Source organism: Ovis aries, chromosome 1 (assembly GCF_016772045.2).
Source record: "Ovis aries strain OAR_USU_Benz2616 breed Rambouillet chromosome 1, ARS-UI_Ramb_v3.0, whole genome shotgun sequence".
NCBI lineage: Eukaryota > Metazoa > Chordata > Mammalia > Artiodactyla > Bovidae > Ovis > Ovis aries.
This window is the reverse complement of record NC_056054.1, coordinates 190,973,707-190,995,375: the sequence shown is the minus strand read 5'-3', so window position 1 is coordinate 190,995,375 and position 21,669 is coordinate 190,973,707. Positions and strand designations below refer to the sequence as shown.

Here is a 21,669-nt window from a genome sequence, read left to right as displayed (position 1 = left end):
CTGACATTGGTCTGGAATTTATTTCTGTATATGGAGTAAAATAGGGATTTTATCCCTAAAATAGGGATTTAATTTTTTCTTGTTGGCTAGCCAATTATAAAAAGTATAATTTACTTTACAGCACAATTGTTAAGTAAATTATGCTTTCACTAAGTTAAAGGGCTTCCCCAGGGGCTCAGCAGTAAAGGATCTGCTTGCAGTGCAAGAGACACAGGTTCAGTGCCTGGGTTGGGAACATCCCCTAGAGAGGGAAATAGCAACCCACTCTAGTATTCTTGCCTGGGAAATCTCATGGACAGAGGAACCTATCCTCTCATGACAGAGGCTACAGTCCATGGGGTTGCAAAGAGTCAGACACAATTTAGTAACTAAACCACAATAGCAAAATTAAGTTAAAATGTCACTTTCTGTTAAGTCTCATTATATACAATACTTAGATATCTCTCTAGACATGCTTTTGTTTTATCCAGTAAATTTGTTAAGAGGAAATAATTCACTGTCATCTTAGCCCAGTATTAGCTATTTGAATTTGAAAAAGTTACTTCATCTCTTTAAGCTTCTATCTCTTTATCTGCAAAGTAGTGATGATAATCTCTTAAAGTTACTGAAAAGGTTAAATTTAAAAATGCTATAAAGTCTTTGCTTGCACTTGGTGTCAAATATAAGGGCAGATATTTTAATTTCATATTGACATTCATAAACACTTCTGTGTTTAAAGTGACAAATTTGTTGGGAGCTCATGTACACCCGTGGCGGGGAAAAAAATAAAAAAATAAAGGTCTTAAAATAAATAAAGTGACAAATTTGCAAGAAGGACTGTATTTGTATTCTTTAATTGCAGTCTTGGATTATATCAATGGAGTGATAAAGTAGTTCGAAAAGTGGAGAGATTATGGGACATTCGTGATAATAAGAGAGTTCCTCACACTGTTAATCTTCTAGTAACACCTCGTGTTGTCGTGAGTATTACTGAGCTTCATGTCTCATGAGCCGTCTGCTCTTTTCATTCATCATTGTCCTTTCTTTACTAATCATTATTGTTTAAGAACTAATGATTAAATTTCAAAGCTTGTAGTAGGAAACATAAAGGCAGTACAATAAAGTTGCAGGCCACGAGATATCTGAGAAAGAAAAATTTAGCAGTGACTTAATGGCTCCATTCTACCCGCTGCTTTAAGTTGTTATACCAGTGCTCCGTTGTGATACCCCTTAGGATCACTTGTACTGTTTGCATAATTGCTGATCATTTCATTTGGAATCAGTTTTATTCAGGAGGGTCTCCAGAGGAACAGAACCAACAGGATGTGTTTGTTGAGAGAGAAAGAGATGAAGAGATTTATTTTAAGGAGTGGCTGATGTAGTCATGGAGGTTTATTAGAGAGTCTAAAATCTGATGAGGTAAGCTGGCAAGCTGAAGAAATAGGGAAGAGCTGCAGTTTGAGTCCAAAGACGGTCAACTGGTAAAATTCCTTCTTGCTCAGCGGTGAAGTCAGTCTTTGTTCTATGAAGACCTTCAACTGACTGGCCCATTTATGTTACAGAAAGTGATCAGCTTTACTTAAAGTCCACTAATTGAAATGTTAATCTCATCCAAAAACACCTTCACAGAAACATTCAGAATAATGTTTGATCAAATATGTGGGCTCTTTGCCCCAGCTGGTTGATACATAAAATTAATCATCTCACTCGCTTATTTAATGACAGAAACCTATTCTCCCTACCCCCTCTCTTAACTACATACAGCTCTTTCTGACCTCTGAACTTTTCCGCTGCTCTTGGAATATCTCCCATCCCTGTACTTCATACTCTTAACTGATGTACAGATGAAACCAAAAGGAAAAAAATGTTTTCTAATGAACAACTTATTTTTCTCAACAAAGACCATGTCCATAATATGAGCAGTTTATACCTGCATTAAAATCATTGTTGACACAAAAGTTACAAATGGCAATCATACCAATCTATAACTTTTTAAAATAAATGACTTAAAGCCAAAATCTTCAAATAGAGGAAAAAATAATAAGAGAATAGTAGTTCAATAGCAAAGAAAAGTGTGACGGTGTCAAAATATTTAATTATATTAAAAGCTATATTTTTAAAAGACATTCTGTCTTCTCATCAAAGTAATTCCTTAGTGGCTACTTTATCTTATCCAGTGTGATAGGGAATTTGCCATTATGTTGTACTTTTGTGGGTTTATTAATTTATTTATTTTCTGATTCTTAGGATGAAGCACGGAAACACTTTAACTGTCCAGTTCTTGAGGGAATGGAACTTGAAAATCAAGGTGGCATGGGCACTGAGCTCAACCATTGGGAAAAGCGCTTATTAGAGGTCAGTTTATTTGAAAATGTTACTAGACCTATTTTTTTCTTTAAGAAAATAGACAGATACACTAACGTAGTTTTTTTTTTTAAATAGTTTTAGACAGATACACTAACGTAGTTTTTTTTTAAAATAGGTTCATGCATTTTTGCAGCTTTTTCCATTTAACGATATACTTGCTGAGGAATTACAAATGCTTCTGCTGTAATACAGTGTATGCTTTCCTAAGCAATGTCTTTCTTCGAAATAAAAAATAACAATTTGTGGGAAACACAAACCAAGTCATTAACAAAAGCAATAAGTCGTAATAAAAGTACTAGCTCAGTCTAAAAACACATTGTATTTCCAATAAATAAGCTTCTATATTTATTTACTTTAGTATTTCTTTTACCTTAAACAATAGCAAAAAGCAATGGGAGATAGATGGGAGACTATAAATCTAAATAATGGGGACAAGAGGAAAATGTAGAAAGAGTGAAGTGTACAAAAACAGTGCAACAAGTACTTCTAAAACAGAGCCTCTGGTCCTGCTGAGCCAATTGGAAAGAGCATGGAACATCACGCACAGCCCAGCATTCCTCTGTTGCTGTGTTCAGATATCTTAGTGTATTTTGTTTTTTTGTGTGTTTTTTAATTTTTATCTTATATTGGAACAGAGTTGACTAACAATGCTGTGTTAGTTTCAGATATGCAGCAAAGTGATTCATTTAGCTGCTGTTGCTCCACTGCATAAAACATTAAAATCCAGGAGAAATCGTTATGAACCAACATAATTCCATCTTATACTGATGTGATTCCCTTATTTGCTAGTCTCATATGAGCTCGTTCACATTATAGAAGTACATCCATTAGTAGAATATACTTTATACTTGGATCTATTTATTTTTAAACAGCTACATATTGTTATATGTGGAGAAGGAAGCAGCAACCCACTCCAGTATTCTTGCCTGAAGAATCCCATGGACAGAGGAGCCTGGAGGGCTACAGTCCCTGGGGTCACAACACGACTTAGTGACTAAACCACCATAGGGTTATATGCTTGTGCCAATAATCCTATGTCAATGAACAATTATGTTTTAAATGTTTTATCTTAAAAATGTTATAATGAGTGATTTATTTATATCTTCAGTGCCATACAGGAGTGGCATTCCAGTGTGTTCTTAGGTTCAGAAAACAGTCAAACCTGGGAACCCTAAACAGGTCACATTCAAAAAATACTAGGACACAAGAGAGAAAGTACAGTATGCCAACATGGCAGTCAGGCATTTCTAGGCTATCATCCATGCCTCTTCCCGTCTCTCTCTGGCTCAAACACGATAAGCACAAGACCACCATAACAGGTGTACAGGAACCAGCCTGGTTTAGAGGTACCATGTTGCAAATAAGGACCAGCATTGTTTTTTTTAACAGTTTCATAGACTTAACTTCCAGATACCTGTAAGGGACATACCCATAAGACTCACTGCACACAGAGAAGTCCCCAACTGTGGCTAACTGACAGGTATTCATGTTCATCTACAATAATCCCAAGTCCAGAAGCATATCTTAAGTCCTGTTGCCTAGTAACACAGTTGACATTCCACCCTTATTAAGTTTTCAGGGGAGCAGAACTAGAAAGTTAATGCAAGATCAGATCTGTCTATGTAGAAAGAAGAATGGAATTTCTGGATCAAAGGAAGTTTGAGCAAACTCCAGGAGATAGTGAAGGGACAGAAGCTTGACATGCTGTAGTCCATGGAGTCGCAAAGAGTCAGACACAACTTAGCGACTGAATGACAATAATATATATATATTTAGAGGTCTGTTTAAATAAGTAAACGGTTGCAGTTTACATACATCATGATCCAAGTTAGCAAAATTATGAAAAGAATGAAATTAGTGCTTGTACTGACCTTATCTGGGTGACCATGAAGTAACAATGATAGAAACTTACGGAAGACATGTACACTTTTATCTCACATGGGAATTTCAGTTTCTTTATATTCCTTAAGCAGTTTTTCTCAAGTGATTCTCTATAGAAAGCTACAGATGGGCCAGAGATGAAAATTTACTTACTTTTCAATAGAAGACTTGAAAGTAGCAATTTTACTAGTTTCCTTAACTGCCGCCTTTCCTCTGAAATCAACTTTGTGTTCTTGAGCTGTGTTTTAAAAAGATGAAATTAAAGTATTTGAAATGGCAATCCAACATTCAACATAAAGATTAACAAAATATGGAAATTCCCTGGAAGTCCAGTAGTTAGGACTCCATGCTTTTGCTGCCAAGAACGTGGATTCAGTTCCTGATCTAAGATACCTCAAGCCATGCAGCACACCCCCTACCCAAAAAAGAAGAATCAGAGCATCCCAAAGATACAATGTACTTTCTTAAGAGACAGTGAAGTTGTTACCATTAGGTGACCTCCTGGTAGGAATTTCATTATACACTAATTAACACATTGGGTAGATAGTAGACCTTGATAATATTTTGTATCCCTCAGGCAACTCCTTTGACCCTATGATTTTGTGATACTTGTTTTTTGTATTAGTATATATTTTTGTGATCACAGAGTATAAAAAGTTGGTTATAAAAGCATTTTCTTTGTAATTGAAGCAAGTATTCCATTCTCCACTCCATTATCTGGGCATCTGTCTCAACCACCAATATTACTTTGCCTTAATAGTGTAATGTTTTTACAGTATTTCTGTTTCCATATATTTATCTTCATTTTCATCACAGAGTTCTGAATGCTAGTGATCTGTCATTACAGGGAAATTGTACACAATATCGATATTTGAGGGAGAGAGTAGATTTTGCTTTAAGCTTCAGTCTGTTATCTTAAAGAAAGCTTATATATTTTACTACTTTAAGTCAACATTTTGTCAGTCTCTCACACCTTCAACATTTTGCCTATCATGGCAACATCAAAGCAATCATGGAAATTATTGGGAATTGCAAGGAATCCAGTCTTCTAATTAAAATCTGTTGGTGATTTTCAGAATGAAGCAATGACTGGTTCTCATACCCAGAACCGAGTCCTCTCTCGCATCACTCTGGCGTTAATGGAGGACACTGGGTAAGACAGCTGTGAGAATTTTACATGAATTGTTTATTGAAATGAATATTAAGATTACTATTAAGGTGAAATGAATATTAACTTAAGCAATATATTTTACACTGAAGATAAATATACCTGTGTTTGGGTTTTAAATATACCTGTTTTAAAAATTTTTTTCAGTTAGCTATCCATTACCTATACCAACTCCATTCATTCATTCAATAAATGTTTGAGACCCTGAGGTATGTAGTAGAATAAAACTAAATCCCTTATAAATAAATAAATGAGATTTATTTTTTAATAAATAGAGGGCATGATGATATGAAGGAAAAGCTTATATAAATAGTAGTTTTAATTACAAGTGAAATTGATTTATGTAGAGATTCCTGGTTTTTAAGGCAGTAGGAGTCTTTGCAATGGGAGTCTTTCTTTGTGGGCTCTTGGGTTTATCTTGATGAGTCTCAGTTTTGATGGCTTCCTTGCTCTTTGGTATGGCAAGATGCACCAGACTGACCTGCCCATGCTCTGTATTCTAGATCTGGCATTAACCAGTCTTCCAAGGAGCACACGAATGCTCCTTTTGATTGAGAATAGCTTTTAGAAACCACAATCCAGGGACTCTGTTAATTTCTACTGGGTTGTCCTTGTTTCTTACTGTTTTCAGTGGACCAAGTAGGCAAATTCATATTTTTGAAAAGAAAAAAAATGCTGGATTCCTTTTAGCGCTATTATCACTCTTTCCCATTTATCCCTTAATAAGCAATGACCAACAGAAGTGGTCCTGCTGCTCTATTTTTCTAGCCCTTCTCTAAATAATGCTGGTTTCTTTAAGATACAGGTAGGATGCAGAAGCATCTTGGAGTGTATGAATCACTAGGGAAATCATGGCACTGGTTAATTTTAAAACATTTCTTGTTTTCTGATGCAACACAATTCCAGTTTTTCTCTCATTCTCTCTGTTTCTTTGCCTTTTATACTCCTTGTCCCACACCTTAAACATTTTCTCCTCTGTGACTTATATCATCTTTGAAAGTTACAATGGAAAAATGATGTGGTTTGGTGTTTTTCAAATATAAAAGCACCCTCAAGTACTCATGTTTCCCTCAAGACTAAAGGTTCCTAGTCCCTGCTGCAGTGATCCTGTGCAGCTGGGACTTTGGTTGTAAATGCTCATCTGTGGGGATGGTCACCAAAATCCTTTTTGAGGTCCTAGTTTGCTCATTGTTAAGATTTATAATTGATACGCTGGAGTTGTTTTTTAAGTGACAGTAATATAAAGTGCTTTGTTTGGGTTATTTCCACAGCTGGTATAAAGCTAATTACAGCATGGCTGAGAAATTAGACTGGGGCCGAGGAATGGGCTGTGACTTTGTCAGGAGGAGCTGTAAATTCTGGATTGATCAGCAGAGACAAAAGTAAGGATGCATTTCCTCTCATTGTCTTTGCTAACAGTTTACTTCTGATTTTGTTCTGTATCCAGTGTCCCTGTTTTCAAAATGTGGTCTGAACCATTTAATTTCAAAATGTGTAGAAACCATCCATGGTTCCTTTTTTAAAAAATAAAATTGGCTATGTTGGTGCTTTGTTGCTGCACTAGGGCTTTCTCCAGTTGCAGCGAGCAGGGGCTGCTCTCTGGTTACGTCGAGCAGGGGCTACTCTTCGGTTCCAGGGCATGGACTTCTCATTGTAATGGCTTCTCTCGTTGCGGAGCACAGCTCTAGTGTGTGGGCTTCAGTAGGTGTGGCGCATGGGCTTAGTTGCTCTGCAGCATGTGGGATCTTCCTGGAACAGGGATTGAACCCATGTCTCCTGCATTGGCAGGTGGATTCTTTACTACTGAGCCACCAGGGAAGCCATAATAGGGCTTTTATGAAGCAAAATTTTTTAATTTTGATTAATTTAAAATTATCAATTTGTCCTTTTATAAGTCATACCAATGCCTGATTCCAGACTTCAGACATTCTGATTCGGTTGGTATGGGGTGCAAGGTGAGCACGGAGGTTTTAAAAGTTTCTCTAGATGATTCTGATGTGCACCAAAATTTGGGAACAACACTAGCAGATCAGGTTGTTGTACTGGAGTTAACTAACTGTCCCAAAAGTACTGCAGTGTTTCATGTTACTGCTTATGAACGGCTTTCCTCATAGCAGGCTTTTAACTCAGACCTCAAACTCCTTAGTAGAAACTCTGAGTGATTAAACTACTTTGAGACCTAGCCCAGATGAGAAGAGTAAGACTAACATTTTCAACAGAAGTGGTGCTTGTTACCAGGTACTTCTCTAATGGGCAAGGCACTGACCTTGGAGAGAGAAGTTTAAGTCCCATCTCCGTCCCTCATCAGCTGTATGATCCTGGACAAGCTAAATGTCTCAAACTATTTATTTATCAGTGAAATGAAGATACTAGTTCTACTTTGGTGGGTTTCTTAGGAATAATGATATTGTATACTAGAACGTGGTCCACTGGAGAAGGGAATGGCAAACCACTTCAGTATTCTTGGCTTGAGAACCCCATGAACAGTATGAAAAGGCAAAAAGATAGGACACTGAAAGATGAACTCCCCAGGTCGGTAGGTGCCCAATATGTTACTGGAGAACAGTGGAGAAATAACTTTAGAAAGAATGAAGGGATGGTGCATGAGATGTTTGGATGGCATCACCGACTCAATGGACATGAGTTTGGGTAAACTCCGGGAATTGGTGTTGGACAGGGAGGCCTGGCGTGCTGTGGTTCATGGGGTCGCAAAGAGTTGGACACGACAGAGTTACTGAACTGAACTGAACTGATATTATTTGCAAGTTCTTAAAAAAGAATGTTAAAAGCATTGAAATTGTAACAGAAAAGACAAACTCTAGAATAGACTTCTAATATCTTCTTTAGCGTTTGATACCATGGTATTTTTATCTTTGTCTGCAGGAGACAGATGCTGAACCCTTACTGTAACACACTCAGAAGTAATCCATTGCAGTTAACTTGCAGACAGGACCAGAGAGCAGTTGCAGTGTGCAATTTGCAGAAGTTTCCAAAACCTTTACCTCAGGAATACCAGGTAACACTTGTTTGGGGTACAGTTTCAGGAATCAACCTTTTAAAAAGAAGTCTCCATTTTGAATTGGAAGAGTGAATTAAGCTCTTTAGTTTTTCAATTTATCAGCCTCCATTTGTTTTCTGTAAGTTAGAAAAAACTGAAGTTTTTCATCTCTTTATAAACTGTGTAATCGATAGCAATTAGCTAATATCTAGCAATGCCTAGTAGTAGTGGTAAGAGACATTTAGAATATTTATTTTAATGTATTTTTTAAACTATTTCTTTTTGTTTCAAAAGTCTTCGTCTTTAATTTATATTAAAAAAAAACAAGGCTCTTTAAAGAAAGGAACTGACTGGGAAGACAAATATATCGCTTATATGCAGGATCTTTAAAAAAAAATGATACAACTAAACTTATTTTAAAGTTTATACCTAAACTTTATTTTAAACAGAAACAGACTCGGACTTAGAGAACGAACTTACGATTACCAGGGAGGAAGGGTGAGAGGAGGGACAGATTGGGAGTTTGGAACTGACATGTATACACTGATATATTTAAAGCAGATAACCAATAAGGTTAGATAGCCTCACTGATTCAGTGGACACGAATTGAGCAAACTCTGGGAGATCGTGGAGAACAGAGGAGCCTGGCATGCTGTAGTCCACGGGGTCGTGAAGGGTCAGACCCGTCTTAGTGACTGAACAACAGCAACCAGTAAGGACCTACTGTATCGTCCAGGGAGCTCTGCTTAGTACTCTGTAATAACCTACATGGGAAAAGAATTTCAAAAAGAATAGATAATTTATATGTATAACTGAATCACTTTGCTGCGTACCTGAAACTAACACAACTTTGTTGATCAACTACACTCTAATATAAAATAAAAAATATTTTTTGAAAAGAAAAAAATAAAGTAACTAAAGTACTCTAATCCAGTTAATTAGAAGGCTTGGAATTTCTGCTCTAGACAAGTTTGCCTAATGGTATCTAAAAGGTGAAGACAGTGGTCGCACGTGTTCAGTCTGAATCTCTGATGTAGGCTTTAAGCTTTTTGTTGAAGTAGCTATTTCTAAAAGAGCTTTAACACTGCCTGCCATTGACAAAGGAGCCACAAGTCAGAAATTATCTCAAAAGTGAGTTTAAAGTGATTGCTTCTAAATTTTGAGCTTCCTGCATATGTTTATAACCCCATTGAGTGCTTTAGACACTGTAAGGTAATGACTATATATTTCTGCACTTAGTACTGTAATTCAGTGAGTTGGTATGAAGTGTGAAATCTTTAAAATTTTTCTGGTACCTACCTTGTTCCTTTGGTGTTTCCAAATATTATATATATTATCTCATTCATTTTCTCATGGGTTTTTCAAATTTGTCAAAACAACATATAAATTAAGTCTCCTAAAAACATTTGAAGTACATTGTATTTAAAACATCTTAATTTTATGAATTAGTCTTATGTTTTTTCAGCTCTTAAAACTCTTTTTATTTATCCTTTTAAAACATTAATCAAATTTGTCATCTAATGAAAACTTAACTTAGACTAATTTGCTTACCTTGCTTATTTCTAAAACTACTGCAACCTTGAAATACCCCTCCAGTAGTATATTACTCTTTTTGTGTTTACTCTGTATGAAAAAAATAGAATATTATCTCCTTTGTATTACACAGCATTAGAGGGTTGCTATAAATTGCCTGTGGGCTTCATGTTGATTATATAGGATGTTTCTTACTCTCCTGCCTTCCTAATATATTTTTCTTTGTAGTACTTTGATGAACTCACTGGAGTACCTGCAGAAGATCTGCCTTATTATGGGGGTTCAGTAGAAATTGCTGACTACTGCCCTTTCAGTCAGGAATTCAGTTGGCACTTAAGTGGTGAATATCAGCGCAGCTCAGATTGTAGAGTACTGGAAAATCAACCAGGTCAGTAGTTTAGTGAAGTGAAATGTTATATACATATTAAAAGTATATATAAGCAATATAAAATAGTGTATATCAACAATATAAAATAGACCCCAGAGCCAGATTGTCGGAGTTTATTTTGTGATTCCACTGCCATCTACCTGTTTGAAGTAACTTCTCTGCACCTTAGTTTTCTCCTATGTGCAAAAGAGATAATACTTGTCTCATGGAGTTGTGAGAATTAAATGAATTAATGTAGTTAAGTGCTTAGAATTATGATACATAGAAAGGATTGTCAGCTACTAGATACACTTGCTCATTTGTGTATATGCTACCATTTAGTGATACCTTATACTTGCATGACATTTTTCATTTGCAAAGCACTTTGACTTTAATCATTTCATTTTATTCTTCTAAAAACCTGATAAGAGACATAGAGAAGATACTATGATTGAATTTCACAGATGAGGGAAGAGATATACTAAGTAATATCGCTAATTGATGTCAGTGCAAGATCTTCCAATGCAGAACTCTTTTTATTATATCATATTAGGTATCCTATTTTTTCCTCTCCTGAGGATTGTGCATTTTATGTTACTTAAACATAACATGTCATTCTGCAGATGTCAGAATAATACTGTTGTCCCATAACTAGTAAGATGTTATTTATTCCCTGTTAGTATATATAAATGAACAGGTCATCAAGGAAGTAGACTGTATGGCATTTGGTTAGTCAGCAATAATAGTTGTAGCTCATACTAACCACCTTTGTAAACAAAATGTTCTCATGTCTGATTTGTTAATCAAGAGCAATAAATAGTTTTCCTCTGTATGGTCATCAAAAATTACCTGGTCCTTTTTCTCCCCCTACGCCTCATTCCATACTTCATTACAGATTGAGTTATTTAAAATTAAAATTTTCATATTTTTTCCTTTTATTCTTAAATCTGTCAGCTTTGACTGGATTTCTATAGTCATTTTTTTCCATTCCTTACCTACTTAATAAATTCCTAAAGAGTTATGATATAGCTACTCAACAGTTGCATTTTACAGCAAAAGCAATGCACATATTTGTCACTTATGACAAAGATATAGTATTGTATTTTATGGTTTTAGAGCTGGAGTTGGCAAATATTTATTACAAAGAGCAAGATAGATATTTTAGACTGTGGATCTGTTACAACTTTTCAGCTCTGCTGTTAAGTGTGAAAGCAGTTATAGATAATATGTAAGTGAGTAAGTATAGCTATGTGCCAGTAAAATTTCTTAATGAAAACAGGTAGCTCTCAGGATTTGCTCTGAGGGTTGGCCTGACCTCTCTCTTTTTTTTTTTTTTGAAAATGGTCACTGTGTGCTTTGAAGACTTTGAAATACTCATAAATAAAATAAATATAAAATTCTGTTTTATATTTTTCTTAGCTTATACAATTAAGATTTTTTAAAACTGACATAAAAATAAAGTTTTATCTCTATAATATTTCAAAATGGACTAATTGAACCATCTGTTTTCAAAAGATGAAACTTGTTTTAAATGTAGAGAGAGAAAATTATTCCTAGGCTTTTTTTTCCTCTTTTAGAAAATTCCTAGGCTTTAAGGACTCCACCCCTTTGTCCATTAGCCATTTAGAGGTCATTTAGTCTACCCCATAACTCTGTGGGTTTGTGCTTAGTCTAAGACTAGATCAGCCTATCATTTATTGACTTCCAGGAGATGGCATAAGTTGAAAATACAGGAACATATTGCAAAGGTAACAGCACTCTCCAAAAAATCTTCATTATTTAAATCATTGGCCTCATTTTATCATGGGTCACTTGGGAAGTGACTCCTATTTAGACCATCACTGAAGGCGATTCTTAGTGCCATTTACTCTGTATATTTAACTTCAATGCTCTAGGCCCAGTTTTATCTCTTGTTTCTGACAGAATAGTTTTCTCCTACTAATTCCTTTATTGAGAATCCAGTTTGAGTTTGGAATTTCCTCTTTTAATTTTTTTAATTGACAATTTCCATGAAACATGTTTGATTTTTAAAGCAGCTTTTAATCATAAGAGTGTAGCCCATCAGGCTTCTCTGTCCATAGGATTTTCCAGGCAAGAATGCTGGAGTAGGTTGCCATTTCCTTCTCCAGGGGAATCTTCCCAACCCAGGGATTGAACCCAAGTCTTCTGCATTGGCAGGCGGGTTCTTTACCAGTTGAGCTACCAGGGAACCCCAACACTAATGAAACGTGTGATTTTTAAAAGCAACTTTTAATCATTAGAGTAGAATGCTTCAGTTTCTTATTGAGTCCAAAGTCCATTTTTAATAAAGAAAACTTCTCTGGTTTGCTTCAGACCTTTTTAAAAACTATGGTGCTGAAAAGTATGGGCCTCATTCAGTTTGTCTAATTCAGAAATCAGCATTTGTCATGGAAAAATGTGAAAGGAAGCTGAGTTACCCGGACTGGGGGAGTGGATGCTATCAGGTAAACCATATGACTGTTAATAATTATACCAAATATTATATAATTGTATCTCATTATGTGGCTTTTATATTTTCAAATATATTTTGTATCTTTTATTTCTGCTGTTTATCACTTTAGCTTATTTATTGTAACTGTTAGTTTGGATGTTTTTGTTTTGTCAAAATATTGTGATTTCTTTGAGAGAATTTGCCTTTTTCTGTTTGTTTAAAAGTTACACAGTTACTGTGTATCAACATGTTTTATAATAATTTTACTTGGGCATATATCCTAAGGAAATATTAGGGAATATGTAATTTTGCTCTTAAAAACCTACTTTGTAGTAGAAGACTATAATCTTGTAAAATCTGAAGAAAGCATGTATTTAAGAATTAATAAATCAACTACTGGTTTTCAGTAGATTTTTTTTTCTTTGAAATTAGAAATCCAAAGAGGGCAAACTACTATTTTCTTGATTTATTATCAGCATGTCTAATATTAAATGACTATACCACCATAGAACTTACTAAGATGCAGGCATTCTGTAATTTAGGAGCATCCAACCTAATGAATATTCTATACTCTACTAATGGATGTCAGGGAGCAGTGTGATCCTGAAAACTGAAAAATAAGAATTCATTGTGCCATTTCACCTACAAGAGCTAAGTGGACTAATGTATCTGGCAATTTAACTTTTTATTTTTAAAGTTTCTTTAAAATTAACTTTTTTGGTAACTGCTTTATTGAAGTATAATTCACACACCACATACAATTCATGTAAAGTAATCTTTGAAACCTTATAAAAAATAATTTAAAATAAACACATTCTAGTTACAATCTGACAACTATAATCCAGCAACCATTTTCTGATAAATTCATTCTAGTAAAGATTTATATATTGCTTAAATACATAATTTTTATCTAGTTGTAATCATAATACATAGTTTTGTTTTAGTGTTTTTACTTAGTACTTTTTATATAGGCCAAAATACCTTTGCCAAGTTTTTTCCAATAATAATACTTACTGTTCTTCATAGCTATAGAACGTTGCATCTTTTTAAAGTTTCATAATTAGGGAAGTCATTTTCCTTTTAGATATTGAGTTAATTTTCACTTTTCACTATGTAAAAATACTTTTATAAGTATATTTATATGCTTTACCTTGTTAAAATCAATTTTTTGAAATAAATTCACATAAGTGAGAATATTAGGTTAAAGAGGATAAAGCTGGAACAGTGTGAACCTTAATAGGAGGATGACCTTTTCAGCCTATTTCAGTGTATTCTCTACACCACCACCATCACAAAGGGGTTATGTATCATCTACAAAGATTAAATGTACTTGGCTTCCCTGTAGTACCTAGTGTTGTCAGTTAACTTTGCTAATTTAACCAGTTACATGTGAAAATGTATATGATTTCTAAACAATTAGCTGTTTTGTTTTTTGTTCTTTTTTTTTACGCTGACAGAGAAGTTACAAGAATGGTACAAAAATGTGAGCCATTTAAGTGTAAATTGCTGATGTCTGCCCCTTCATTCCAAATACTTTAAAATGTATTCCATCCTCCTATGTGACTACAGTACTAAAAAAAGAAAATCAGATTATCATCATTGATACATCTAATTCTTGGACCCCATTCAAGTTTTGCCTATTGTCCAAGTCATGTCCTTTTAGTAATAGGATCTGGGCTAATTTAACTACTGTTGAGTAGTTGTCACATCTCTGGTTCCCTCCAATGTGGAACAGTTCCTCAGTATTCTTAACTTTCATAACCTTGACACTTTTAAAGATTACAAACAAGTTCTTATCTAGGGTATGTCTCAATTTGGGTTTGTCCGATGTTTCCTCATGTTTAAATTCATGTAATATGTTTTGAGCAGTGATATCACAGAAGTGATGGCTTGGTGGTGCACTCTTGATTTGTCTCTGCTGGTCATGCTAACTTGCTGGTATCTATCTACCAGCCATCTCCACTATCAAGCTAACTGTTTTTCTCTTTTAGTTAATTCCCTTTTTAATTAATAAACATTTGGGTTGGGGGAAGAGTACTATATCAGTAACATATTTCTTATACTTTCATTTTATTAATTTATATATTTAAGTCTGTATTGACTCATGGATTGCATTTTATTCAATAGCTTTTACCATTAGTATCATTGTTTGGATATTCAGGTTACCCCAGATTTAGCCAAATGAAGCCCTTTGGATTGGTTCCTGTGTCCTTTTGGCTTGTCCTATTGTTTTTAAATATTTCCTTGCTTTCTAGCATGAGATATTTTAGGTTCATCTTCACTTTCTTTGCCCCAGCTCTGGAATCAGTCATTTCTCCAAGGAGCTCTCATTTCTTTTAGTAGGAGGTATTTAGAAACTAAAGTCTGGGTGGTAGCTGTATTGTTATTTGCTATTGGGATATAGCTGCTCCTCAGGCCTTCTTGGTGAACAGAGCTAGGAAATACATGTGTGTATGTAATTTTCAGTTCAGTTCAATCACTCAGTCGTGTCTGACTCTTTGCGACCCCATGAATTGCAGCACACCAGGCCTCCCTGTCCATCACTGACTCCCGGAGTTCACTCAGACTCACATCCATCGAGTCAGTGATGCCATCCAGCCATCTCATCCTCTGTTGTCCCCTTTTCCTCCTGGCCCCAATCCCTCCCAGCATCAGAGTCTCTTCCAATGAGTCAGCTCTTCGCATGAGGTGGCCAAAGTACTGGAGTTTCAGCTTTAGCTTCATTCCTTCCAAAGAACACCCACGGCTGATCTCCTTTAGAATGGACTGGTTGGATCTCCTTGCAGTCCAAGGGACTCTCAAGAATCTTCTCCAACACCATAGTCAAAAGCATCAATTCTTCGGCACTCAGCTTTCTTCACAGTCCAACTCTCACATCCATACATGATCACTGGAAAAACCATAGCCTTGACTAGATGGACCTTTGTTGGCAAAGTAACGTCTCTGCTTTTCAATATGCTGTCTAGGTTGGTCATAACTTTCCTTCCAAGGAGTAAGCGTCTTTTAATTTCATGCCTGCAGTCAACATCTGTATATGTGTGTATATAACCATGAGTTTGCACCCGTATTTTTGATTCCAGTTTAACACCAAATAATCATTTTCGTTTTCTCCCTTCTCATATTTGTGACTCTTCTTTCCAACAGTGAGGAATCTGGTTTCTCATTGTCCTTCATATGCTTGTTATTTGATCTGTCCACATTCTTGCCATCTTCTTCCACTGGCAGTCGGTCACCCTCCTCACCCACTTGAACTCTGACACAGCCTACCAGGTCACAGCATCTCTCCCTCACTGTGAGCCAAACCCCATGCACATCTTTAGAATATAAATACTCTTTCTTCTGTGAAACTTTGCAATCTTTGTTGTTCTTTTTTTTATATTGTTTATTGATTCTTAATAATAAGAGTCTGACACTGTTAATTTTGGGGGGAAATTTTTATATCCTACCCTTCTTTCCTCAGTTAAAGCTGCTTGAGATCAGGCACTGTGTCATGGCCTTCTGCGGTATCCTTTTCAGCACCAAGCTCAATGCCTAGTCAATTCTCACTTAAAAGAATGGTTACATTGCGTTGTAGCTATGGTGATGCTTTCTAGGCGTGGGTCATCGAATGACAGACTTAGAAGAGTTTACACTTTGTTGTTTATTTTCTTGATAGCTTATTATAACTTAAATTTCCAAATGAATATTATATTTAAATTTAATTGATGACAGTTATTTTAAAATGACTCCATCAGTGAAATATACTTTTGAAGCTCCTTTTTAAATTTCTTTTAGAAATAGATTAATAGCCATGTAAGAAGTCGATTTCAGTATTTTGCATCATACCTATGTTGTCCTAGTCTTAATCAGTTTATTCAGTTGTTTACTAACTGTTGACCAATAGTTCAGTAAACTGTTTACCAATTTACTAGACTTGGACTGGGCAAGTTTTGGATATTTCCAGAAGTTATATCTACTTACAAAGTAAAAATTTGCCACCATCAAACATATTCAGAATATGCACTTGCTTTGAAAATAGTTCCAGGAGAGAAATTTCAGAAATATTTAAGATGAAGTAGCATAATATGGCAACCCCCTCCAGTACTCTTGCCTGGTAAATCCCATGGACGGAGGAGCCTGATAGGCTGCAATCCATGGTGTCGCTGGGAATTGGACACTACTAAGTGACTTCACTTTCACTTTTCACTTTCATGCATTGGAGAAGGAAATGGCAACCCACTCCAGTGTTCTTGCCTGGAGAATCTCAGGGACCGGGGGAGCCTGGTGGGCTGCCATCTCTGGGGTCTCACAGGGTCGGACATGACTGATGTGACTTAGCAGCAACAGCAGCAGCATAATATGAAGTCTTTTTAGAAAACAATTTTGAAGAAAATAGTCATTAAAAATTTTTTAGGTTAGTTTTAATATGTTTGCCTTTTAAAATTAATTGCATTAGTTACCCCTTGTATTTGAGATATGAATCCTGCCTTTAAAGATGTTACCAGTTGTATTAAATAACTGACCATTTTCTTCTCTGAGCAGAGGATCTGGGGTAAGGATAAAAATAACAAACTTTTACTCTGTTATTTCTATACTGTATGCTTTTTTTTTTTACAGTGAGCATACATTAATTATAAAAACTAATAAAAATTTGATTTACAAAATTTAGTAACTCGTAGAAAGAATAACATGATTCATGGCTCTTTGATAGAGATTTAAACTGAATTATAGAAGGATACTAGAATCTACAGAAATGTTATTATTGATGACTTGGCTTCCAGGGTCTCTGAATCTGTATTGTATGTAAAGCTGTATGTTACCTGTGTTTTTTAGGAAAAGTGTCCATAGCTTTCATTAGATTTTTTAAAAGGTACTAGACTCAAAGTTGAAGAACTGCTACCACAGAGTGAAATCCTTTTAGAACATGAATAACTTAACCCTCTCTATATGAAATTAAAATATGCCCACACCCGAAACTGTCTTCTATAGCCAACATTTTTAGTAAATTCTACTGCATTTTCCTACAGTTAAAGAAGGTTCATATACTAGAATCTTGCTGATCTGATTTTTTTTTTTTCAACCTTTTGAAGGTTTCTTGTTCTCCAGAAGGTCTGAAGGTTTGGGTTCAGGATACTTCATATTTGTGTAGTCGGGCCGGGCAGGTCCTCCCCGTGAGTATTCAGATGAATGGGTGGATTCACGATGGAAACCTGCTCTGCCCATCATGTTGGGACTTCTGTGAGCTCTGTCCTCCAGAAACAGATCCTCCAGCTGTTAACTTGACTCGAGCACTACCCCTGGGTAAGTAGTCTCTGTGGTTGGAATAAAGAGAGGGACTTTTCTTGGAAGATGTTGAAAATTCCCCAGAAGGAAGCTCTAAAACAGGTTGTGCATCTTCTCTTCTAATTGCAGTTTTATGGGAAGATCTCCTTCCCTTCATTGTTAGAAATCGAAGGTAGGTAGACTTGACACCTTACTTCAGTAAGAGCGAGAGTGAGGAAACTTTGTATGCAGAGAACCTCTGACAGGCACAAAAAAACCCCTGACAGTTATAAAAAGTTAATGTTTCAGCCATTCATTTTGAAATTAAGAGTAAAATCCTGTTCATTGAATACAAAAAAGCAGTTAAATATATGTTAGTTGTATTATAACTAGTTGAGATGAAAGAACGGGAAAGACACTGGAAAATCTTCTAAGATGGGATTGACATGTCCACAAAGAAGAGATAGATGCAAGGAGGTGCAGTGAGATAAAAAGACAGGCTGGCAAAGACAGTGGTTTTCACTGAAGGATATTTTACTCATTCTGTGAGACTCTGGAGAGTAGAGTTGAGACCAATAAAATGAAGTTGTAGGGAGACAGATTCAGTAAAATCTTTTAGAACCAGGAGAGGAATAGAAGGGACTGTTTTGAGAAGAGTGCCTTCCCTATTAATGAAGATGTGCAAACTGAGGCTGATGACCCGTTTCTAAGGGTTATAAAAGCAGAATTCATGAACTCTCAATGAAAGCTTTGACCTATGGTCTGTGATATTTTATTAAATGATTTATGAAATTTTATGACTGTGATGTTAGGGAAGACTCTTGAGAGTCCCTTGGTCTGCAAGGAAATCCAACCAGTCCATCCTAAAGGAGATCAGTCCTAGGTGTTCATTGGAAGGACTGATGTTGAGGCTGAAACTCCAGTACTTTGGCCACCTCGTGCAAAGAGCTGACTCATTGGAAAAGACCCTGATGCTGGGAAAGATTGAGGGCAGGAGGAGAAGGTGACGACAGAGGATGAGATGGTTGGATGGTATCATCAACTCGATGGACATGGGTATGGGTGGATTCCGGGAGTTGGTGATCAGGGAGACCTGGTGTGCTGCAGTTCATGGGGTCGCAAAGAGTCAAACACGACTGAGCAACTGAACTGAACTGATGACAGTTTGACGTTTTGAAATAGGCCATGTTTCATTTTCTCAGCTGGAGGTATTTTTTAAATGGAATTATATAGTCCTTTGTTTGTTTTGTAGTTTGGTTTTAAACAGAGGGCTACATTCACTTTACAGCTCAGAGTTTCTTTATCTCTAAAATTTAATTTTTTTTCTTTCCCACATTCTGAGAGCTTTATCAAGACATGGGCTACAAGTAGAGAGTGAATTTGGGGATATGAATATTGTGTTGGGGTGCTCAAGACCACCCCTTGATTTCATGGTTCTCTGGGACTCTAGTTGTACTTATGGTGCTATGTTGTATTTTCTATGGTACTATGTTGTGATTTCTTCCCGTTAACCAGTTCTATGAGGAAGCATGCTCGAAAAAGGATTGCTACCTCTAAATCGCTACCACAATTCTGAAAAATGTATAAAATATTGTAAGAATAGATGCCTTTTAAGTGTAGTTTCCATTAGTGAATATGAAAGATTTAGTTATAAATTCTTTTTTTTAATTTATTTTTTAATTGAAGGATAATTGTTTTACAAAATTTTGTTTTCTGTCAAACCTCAATTTAGTTCTAAATTCTTCCTGATCTCTTCAGATTGTAGAGGTTGTTTTGTTTCCATTTATTAAATGCTGGACCCTTTGCTGAGTGCTCTATGTCTATATCCATGTGTTTAATCATCACAAAACCTAATGAGGTAGGAATTACCATTTTACGTGTGAGAAAACTAAGGTATGAAGAGATTAAGTGATACATTCACTGTTACGACTAATAAGGTGCAGATCAAAACCCAGATCGGATCATCTCATTCATTTTGAAACACCCTCTTTGTATCTTTCCTTTATAAAGAGTACTGTCACAGAAAGTGTAGTCTTTTTGAAGGATGACAAATGTTCCAGAGCCACCATTAATGTTTTAATGGTTTTAATGTTTTAGCTTGTTTAATTTTAGTACCAACAGCAGATAAACAATAGCTAGTTCATTTCTCTTCCTATTTCCTTTGGATCAAATTGAGAATGAGGAAATAAAAGTATATGTCTGTGTTATTAGAAACTCCAGGGTCTATTCCTTATTCCATCTAAGACCACTCATATCTAATGCTTTAGGCCAGAATTAATCCAGTACATCTTTCTGGGGTGATGGAGTTGTTCTATAATCTGTACTGCCCCATACAACAGTCATTAGTCACATGTGACTATTAAACATGTAAAATGTGGCTGGTGTGACTGAGGAACTAAATACTTTTATTTTGGTTAATTTAGATAGCACATATAGCTGATAGCTATGTGTATATGCACATCTAACTGATTCACTTTGCTGTACAGTGGAAAGTGACACATTATTGTAAAGCAACTATACTCCAATAAAAATTAGTTTAAAAAAATTTTTTTAAGCCACTAGCAGAATGAGAAACACCTGTGTAAGCCAACCAAAGAAAGACAGTTGATCAGGAAGGAAGGAAGAAGTTTTATAGTAGATAGAAGACAAAAAAAAAAAATCCTAATTGCTACCATCAAAGTGAAGAATGCTGTGAAAACCAACAGACACAATGAGATGATCAACAAATCTAAAATCCAGTTTTTTAAAGCACCAGTAATATAGTAAAAATTCTAAAAATTTGATCAAGAGAAGCATAGGCATGGTAAAAATTTTAAATAAACACATACACATAAATATACACATGCTTTGGAAATGAAAACGAGTAGGTCCATCTCATGGAAGCTAGAAAATGAATAAAAAAGCATAAGGGTGCTAATATTTCCATCTTAACATAAAGCTAAGTAATAATGTAGAAAGTATATGGAACATGAGAGGTTTGCTTATACAGGACCTCAGACAAACTATATAAATAAGTAAGGAGAGGGAAGAAAAGAAGGTGAAACATAATATAGGTTAAATTATCATCTTGAATAGCAGGAGCGTTTTATCTAAATTAGGAAATAGTAGTTTAAGCTTACACTTAAAAAAAATTAACTTATTCATTTAATTGGAGGCTAATTACTTTACAGTATTGTAGTGGTTTTTGCCATACATTGACATGAATCAGCCATGGGTATACATGTGTTCTGCATCCTGAACCCCCCTCCCTCCTCCCTCCCCATCCCATCCTGCAGTAACCATCAAAGATTAAAACAGGATTGGGGTTGATGGGAAGAATATGATGTAAGACCAGGTTTTTATTATATGTCTTCTCATACTGTTTTTTTCACCCTAACATTTGAATATTTTAAAAACTAAAAAATGCTGTTTAATCAGTAGGATTTAAAACAATGAAGTCAAACTTGTTACATTTAACATGGTTTGACAAAGTGCCTTCTAATCTGACTTTATCTGACTGATTTGGCCATTAAAGAGGTAAAATAATCACATTCATAGACTGTGTAGTCGTAGCTCAAAGTTATGTCTTTATTGTATATTGTGTAGTCTAATGAATATTTGCTGGTATTTAGAGGCTACTTTTTATTGCATTTCACCTAAAATATGTCATTATAAAAGAAATGCCTATTTGCAGAGCAGGAATA

At 35.5% G+C, this 21,669-nt stretch overlaps 1 protein-coding gene across 3 annotated transcripts in view; it reads left to right on the top strand.

The window, feature by feature from the left end:
* Positions 1-21,669, top strand: part of LMLN (leishmanolysin like peptidase) — a 52,887-nt gene that overhangs the window by 24,283 nt on the left and 6,935 nt on the right. For all 3 annotated transcript variants that reach the window (XM_060418920.1, XM_004002993.6, XM_042232593.2), the window contains 8 exons: positions 842-959; positions 2,227-2,334; positions 5,304-5,380; positions 6,667-6,777; positions 8,279-8,411; positions 10,155-10,314; positions 12,628-12,758; positions 17,815-18,025. In XM_060418920.1, coding sequence (XP_060274903.1) covers positions 842-959; positions 2,227-2,334; positions 5,304-5,380; positions 6,667-6,777; positions 8,279-8,411; positions 10,155-10,314; positions 12,628-12,758; positions 17,815-18,025 — 1,049 coding nt within the window. The remainder of the gene's footprint in view (positions 1-841; positions 960-2,226; positions 2,335-5,303; positions 5,381-6,666; positions 6,778-8,278; positions 8,412-10,154; positions 10,315-12,627; positions 12,759-17,814; positions 18,026-21,669) is intronic.